The following is a 7,620-nucleotide window of genomic DNA, read 5'->3' as shown; positions in this document are numbered from 1 at the left end:
TGTCTGTACCTTACAAACTTCCATTCCATACCTGGGCGTGCCAGACGTATTAAAGATATGTAAACATCATGGCAGTCTCTTTCCTGAGGCATGATAAACTGAATGTTCTGGAAGTTTTTGCAGCGAATCAGCAAAGGGCAACCAGTAGCAGTTGTAGCCTGTTTCTCAATAGAGGAGATTTGGCTGTGAAGAACCTGCAAAGAGGAAATTATGTCAAGCAGAACAGCAATAAAGGCTATGATAAAATAATATAATTAAATCTACTTGTACCATGCGTGCTAATGATTAATATGTTCATTGAGAGAGCAACAAATTAGTACAAGTCAGTTGGTTTATTGAAACTGAGTGTGGTAGACTGGTTAGAGTGTAAGACAAGGATGCTTTTCTCACAAGCAGCCAAGACCAGGCTAGGGCAGCTAAGCCCGGGTTTGGCTGCCCGTGGGAACCGCTGGGAGACAACCGGCTTCCAATGGCAGCCTAGGGAGTCCAACTCTTAAACAAGGTTAAGGGAGCAAGTGCTTAACTTTGTGCTCCCTTAACCCCGTTTAGCTGACCATGTGTCAACAGTGGCTGCTTTCAGCCGGTGTGGGGAAAAAACCTGATGGGTGCCTGCCCATTGCTGGAGGCGGGGGTTCCTCACAATGCACCATGTACTGGTGCGGTGCATTGTGGGATTTCTGGGGGTCCGGCCAATGCTTCCCAGCCCCCATGCCTCTACACTGTCAGGGCAGCAGTTGAGCATCTGGGTGTGCAATCCATGCACCCAGCACCAACAGGATGATCGTCTGTGGGGGAGGTAGGCTTTCCAAGGCTTCCTCCCTGCCCGGCCAGCCTCATGCTTGATCGCAAGAAAGGCCCCAAGGAATAGAAAAGCCAAAGTTCAAATCTTCATTCAGTCCTTTAAAAACTCTGGCAATATTGAGCTAGTCACTGTCTGTTCTAATTTACTTTGCAAATATAAAATGATACCCTCCCCCAAGTTCCTTGGAAGAGAAATAAGATAAAAATGTAATTGATAATTTTTTTGTTACTAGGTTAATTGTCAGTCCATTGAAAAGAATGCAGACAGGACAAAAAGCTCTGTCAAAGGTTCAAGGGGCCAGTACCAGCCTAGCTAATGGAAAAGATCCTAGACGTCTTTAAAAAATGGGGCTAATGCAGTACATAGCACTTTAAATAGAGGAAGAGGATTATACATCTTACATATCAGTTGATCCTTGACAGTGCTTGCTAGGCGTATGCATGAATCAAAATGTGCTATTCAATTCGAGGTTGAATCAGCTTGTAGACACACACGCACCCAATTGATTAATCAAAAGCAGCCAGCTTGAGCAGCTGCCTTGATAAATCGGCCCCAAATAATCCAAATCAATAAGGGTGATTCAGACACCATTTTGAGGCCTGACTGGTTGGTTGAGATATTTGGGGTTGGATTTCCCCCTTCCACTTTTGGCTCAATTTTTCTCCCCAGCCTTTGTTTTTTTCAAAACTGTGCATCTTATGTCAATAGAAAGGTTGTGCTTTAGTCTCGCATCCACAGAACCATTAAAAGCTACTAGGATCTACTACCTGGTTTTACTGTCAAAACTGTTATTGGCTCCACTTGCAGCCTAGCTAACTCCATCCAAGGACTCATGAGGTTACCATATCTTTCTTTTATTTCATGAATTGACATTTTACTGAATATGGGAAGCATGAACAGCATATACACTTTCAGTCTTAACATTGTAGTTTTCACTATCCACTAGAGTTTGTTTATTCAGTCATCATCGTTCACATGCTCTAATCCAATGATGCTTTGAAGATCCATAAGTTCTTATGAAAAATTAACTCCTCTCCTCAAGAGCCTCCCCCTTTAATATCAATGGAGGGGAAAATATCACAGCAAAAATGTTTGTGAGCAAAGCATGCAATACACAGAGTCTTACACCAGTGCTCTTAACTGTTCATAAATGATCTAGAAGTTGGGGTAAGCAGTGAAGGGGCCAAATTTGCAGATGACACTAAACTATTTAGGGTAGTGAAATCCAAAACAGATTGTGAGGAGCTCCAAAAGGATCTCTCCAAACTGGGTGAGTGAGTGGCAAAATGGCAAATGTGGTTCAACGTAAGCAAGTGAAAAGTGATGCATGTTGGGGCAAAAAACCCAACTTCACATTTATGCTGGTAACTGTTGGTAACTGACCAGGAGAGAGATCTTGGGTCGTGGTGGACAGTTCGTTAAAAGTGTCGACTCAATGCGCGGCAGCAGTGAGAAAGGAAAATTCCAAGTTGGCGATCATTAGGAAGGGGACTGAAAATAAGAATGCTAGTTTTACAATGCCCTTATACAAATCTATGGTGCAACCACATTTGGAGTATTGCGTACAGTTCTGGTCACCATATCTTAAGGATATTCTTGAACTCGAAAAAGTGCAGAAGAAGGCAACCAAGATGATCAGAGGCGTGGAACACCTTCCTTATGAGGCAAGGCTACAGTATCTGGGGCTCTTTGTTTTGGAAAAGAGGCAACTTCAGGGAGACATGAAATTAAGCATGGAATAGAGAGAGTGGCATGCCCTCACCTCCTGCTTGTGCGCTTCCCTGAGACATCTGGTGGGCCACTGTGTGAAACAGGATGCTAGACTAGACAGGCCTTGGGCCTGATCCAGCAGGGCTGTTCTTATGTTCTAGAGTTGCCAGTACTCTTTGAAGTGAATGGAGATATCTGGTCTGTTTTAAAGAGAAATTGGTTCAGCACGTGTACGAATAAAAAACCTAAACCTGCACAGATATGTTTTAGAGATATTTACATGATCTGTATTTTGTTCTATTGTGTTTTGGTATTGTTGTATTGGATATGTTTGTTATTTCTATTTCTGCTGGCCAATGGCTGTAATAAAATTGATGATGATGACATACATGACAGCAAGATGTAAATTATCATACCCATGTCTCTTTACGACTATCTGACTCATTTTCCACGAAGATGACATGAGTAGCAGTTAGATACAGAGTTCCTAAGGCAGCCCTTTTAGAAGATATTCCATCAATTAAGCGGACATTTTCCACCTAAAAAATAAAGAGAAAATACACAACCATGATGGTCAGTTTTTCTACCAAAATAACCTTGCAAATCTTTTTACAGACATATTTGCTAGCAACAATTTATTATAAATAGGTATACTCTACCAATGAGTAGGCATGGGCACCAACCAAGGTTGGTGCATAGGTTTGGCACTGAACCAGTTCGGGTTGGCAGGGGGTAGGGAGGTGACCAGCACCTTTAAAAGGAAGTACAGCAGGACCTTTCCTGCTCTCTGCTGCTCCCTGTTGCAGCAGTACTCCTCTCAACAACACGTGTGCAGCGCTGGCACACATATGGCCTCTGCATATGTGCATACGCCATTTGCATGGTCAGCATGGTGTTGCTGACCATGCACATGGCCTCTGCACATGCATAGATGCCAACTATATGGTCAACATAGTGTTGCTGACCACGCAAATGGCCTCCGTGCATGCACGAAGGTCATGGGCATGCCAGCAACATGGGCTATTGTGGGGAGGGTTCCTCCACTGCATGGAGTGGCCGAGAGCAGGTAAGGGCCTGCTGGACTCCCTTTTAAAGGTGCTGCTCACCACTGCCCTCAATAGCAACCTGGAGTGCCGATCAGGTTCAACCCTCACCCAAACCAGTTCAGCGCCGAACCTGTGCATTAACCTCATTTCATGCATATCAATGTGATTGTTGGTATAATATGCCTATCAGTGTGGCATTAGTACCTGGGTAGTTTTTCTTCCTACCTTGCTAACACACAGTCACTTCTGCCAAGGTTTTCCTCTTACCTTACTTCCACACAATTGAAAATTGGGAGCACACACAGCTTCCCAAACCAGGTAGAACACAATTTTTGACTGAGTGAATGACTTCTACATGTTATTTATGTTGGAGACAGGACCCTGGCAGCATCAGCTCTCAGCTGCAATGTCTCATAGTGACCACTGGGGGTGGGGTTGGGTTAGGGTCATGGATAAAAGTGCTGGACTCCTCCCCTCTTGGTTCTTCCAGTCTCAGTCTCCATTTTGTCTCTCCAGAGATGGCTGTTTGTTTTGGTTTCTCTCTTCAGCCATGAGCTACAGCTGAAATTAAGCTGCAGGCTTTTCCACACTTGTTTGTAACCTTTTCTTTAAATAAATCCTTGTAGTTCTTCAATACTAAAGAACTGTCTCAAGACCTCTTGCTTTGCTGCTTTCTCACCAAACTGGTTTTGCTTTGCTGTTTGGGGACTGAACTGCAATTCTTCCTCTACAATTAAAACAACATTCAAGACAGCTTTAAAAAATTATAAAATGAAACAAGCATTCAAAAATTATAAAATGAAACAAGAAAACAACCATCTAAAAGGCAGCTTAACCTCAGCTATAAGAAGGTATCCAACAAGCTGGTTAAAAACCTGCAGAAAAATAATTCTTTATTAGAATGTTAAATTTATATAGATATAGACATAGACAGATACAGGGACATATAAACAGGAAGTGTAAAGCAAGCCTTCCTAGGAAGGGAGTCTGGACAGGCATAAACCACAGAGCATTCACACTTCCCAACCAGAATGTCCCAACCAGAGTCTCAGATCTCCAGATTATTTGTTTAAAATAGCTGTTATAAGATACAATTCTCATTTTACCATGCCAGTCTTTCCCCATTGTTTCATTCAAATGCAGCAAAGCACCATTCAATTGATAAGTGCCATTGCTATGCCCAGTTAGGGGCTGCCTGCAGTCATTGGGATGATGGATGATCCACAGGCCATGGAGCTTGTGCACCATACAAAAAGGTACATCAATGTTTTAAAATAATGTTTTGTTAAAGAACTAGAAATTCCAATGGTAAGGTATCCTCATTTCCATACAATGTCTACCCAGATTGCAGTTCATTAAAAGACAAAAATAAATAAAATAAAATTAGATTTAAATGCTCAAAGTATTACCATGCTTAAATAATATTTTTCAGAGTAGGTGGGGATTTGAACACGCTAAAATTACATTTTGCCCAGATAACCCAAAGAGATATATGGAGCTCTGAGAGATTTTGTTGTCCTACTTGAGTCAAATTCTCATGTCTTCTGTCATGAACATCACTGCCCTTATCCTCACTGAGGGTAATTGGGTAACAAATGAGTTAAGACTGAAACCTCAAGACTTGACCCAATTTTAAAAAAACACAAAAACCCTACCATGAGTCATTGATTTCTTGGCTAGTTCTTATATGACCTATGTCAAGCATTGGCTGCATAAGCAGAAAGCTACGCCACTTTTAAAACACATGTTTTCTGGCAAACCTGCCCTCTGGGGACTATTCTTGTTCATCTCACATCATTCCCTGTAGAGAAATGAGCTGTGCTATGTCAGCTCTAAACTCGCCCTTCAGAAGGCTTCCTGCCAGGTCAAAGAACTTGGGCCAATAGAAACTGCATTAAAAAAATAAAAATAAAAAACTTAGCTGGAGAAAAAAAATTGCCTAAAATATACTAACTGAGAGCCTAGCATTGTTAAATAAAAGCATGTTCCGTTCATTAATTGTTTAAACTTAAATGTATTTTAAATAACTTTTTGAGATATTGAAGCAGAAGATAAATTTTTAAAAATCTACCACTCACCTTCAGAAGGCCCATCTTTCAGGTGTTATTTTTTTATCCCCTATTGCATTGACCCACCAGAACCTGGAGCTTAAAATCAAAAAGGTCCCAGAGCAGTTTTTAAAATGATGCCTGGTGGGTGGCCGACAGGAACTGTGTGGTATTTTGTTCTGCTGGTGCTTAAAGTCGAAAAGGTTGCAGAACAGCTTTTAATATGACACCTGGTGGGGCGGGGGGGGGCGTGTAGACAGGAAGTGGGTTGTATCTGGCTGGGCAAGCAAAATCCCCTCCAGTGCAAGGGTGCAAACATTTTGGATAAACCAGAAAGGTAGAGAGTAGAACGAGGAGCAGAGCAGAAGGGAACACATGACATCTGGCCAAAAAGGTCAAATGATGGTAAGGGACATTGCACACACCAAGGTCTGATAAGAGACTCGGGGTATAGGTGACTATATAGCAATGGCAGAAGCCTCCAAGTGAAGTTCAGTGAGCTGGAGTGCTTGGTTACTATACTAATGAAAACAGAGTTATAGTGGGCATAGCAGAAACTTGGTGGAATGGTGAGAACCAGTGGGGCACTGTTATTCCTGGATACAAATTCTACAGAAGGGACAGGGAGGAGGAGGCTTGGGGGTGGAGTAGCACTGTATATTAAAGAAGGGATAGATTCCATCCAACAAGCAAGAAAACCTAGGACAGGAGTCCTCCACAGCATCATTATGGGTGACAATATGAGGACTGAAAGGAAATGTGTTACTAGCAATGTGCTATCACCCTCCACATCAAAACACTGAAAGTGATCTGGAGTTGGAGAAGCAAATCAGAGAAGCGTCAAAGAGACAGAGCTGTAGTAATGGATGACTTCCGGCCTTGGGCCTGATCCAGCAGGGCAGTTCTTATGTTCTAACCAAAATAACTTCAAAACATACAAAGTGTGATTTTAACTTGCAGCTGCACCAATATGAATTTGCCCTCAGCATTTAAAATTTAGACCACTGATTAATCAACTAAAGCTTTAGTTGATTGCAATAGTGATTAAATTTTGCCACCCTAATTCAAACACATGTTAAACTAGGCACAAAAACAGGGAAGAATTAATGTGTAGATTTATTTGCTGAACTACTGTTGCAACTCAGGGACTAACCTAGACTACTGTAATATGAGGTTTTGTAGCAAAGAACCACATTCACCCTAGACATGAAGTGAACTGTACCTTATCTTGCATGTATCTATCTTCACCACTTTCTTAATTCTCTGGACAGACCTTGTCTGAGGATAAGGGCTAATTTATAAAGCTGTGGAAAAACTACTGGAATATTCTGGACATGATTCCAGAGTCCATGGTCATCATATCAGCCACCATGTGCAAGAATTCAGCTTTCAACACACACTGGCAAAAGCCCAAAAAGGCAACTTTTGAAGATGCATATCAAAAGCTGAAACCTGCAAGTGGCAGGAAATGCACAAAACCATTTGGTCACAAGTTGGAAGCCGAAACATACAGTACTCTCTTTTCCATTTTTAACCTACTTTCCAGTAGGCTTATGAGATCACCCGGCATTCTCTGCTGTGTGTGTATCTGTCCATATGTGTGTGTGTCCCCCACTATCAACCAATTTGGGTACAGTAGTAGGGACACCTCAACAGCGTAGTTAGTGATGATGTCATCCACCCTGACCCAAGATGGTGGAGGCATAAACTTCTGAGGCACAAGTGAACCGCCTAACCAATTTGAACCAAGTTTTCTACAGCTGTAGGGACACATAGGGATGCCCAGATGGCATGGTATGTGATGATGTCATCCACTCCAATTCAAGATGATGGCCACATAAACATCTGGGGCTCAAGTGAGCTAATTTATCGACTGCCTAACACATCTGAAGCAAATTGGATATAGTTGCAATGAGTGACACATAGGGACACTTCAATGGCATAGTTTGTGACTATGTCATCCAACCCAATTCAAGATGGTGGACACAAACCTTTGAGGTGAAAGTGCACTAAC

At 42.1% G+C, this 7,620-nt stretch overlaps 1 protein-coding gene across 3 annotated transcripts in view; it reads right to left on the bottom strand.

The window, feature by feature from the left end:
• MTMR7 (myotubularin related protein 7) overlaps positions 1–7,620 on the bottom strand; it is a 75,521-nt gene that overhangs the window by 41,338 nt on the left and 26,563 nt on the right. For all 3 annotated transcript variants that reach the window (XM_053251449.1, XM_053251448.1, XM_053251447.1), the window contains exons 2-3: positions 2,929–3,051; positions 32–194 (exon numbers count right to left, since the gene is read on the bottom strand). In XM_053251449.1, coding sequence (XP_053107424.1) covers positions 32–194; positions 2,929–3,051 — 286 coding nt within the window. The remainder of the gene's footprint in view (positions 1–31; positions 195–2,928; positions 3,052–7,620) is intronic.

Source organism: Hemicordylus capensis, chromosome 5, assembly GCF_027244095.1.
Source record: "Hemicordylus capensis ecotype Gifberg chromosome 5, rHemCap1.1.pri, whole genome shotgun sequence".
In the NCBI taxonomy this organism is placed as follows: domain Eukaryota; kingdom Metazoa; phylum Chordata; class Lepidosauria; order Squamata; family Cordylidae; genus Hemicordylus; species Hemicordylus capensis.
Note: the sequence above shows the minus strand (reverse complement) of the source record. Positions and strands in the feature narration are given on the sequence as shown.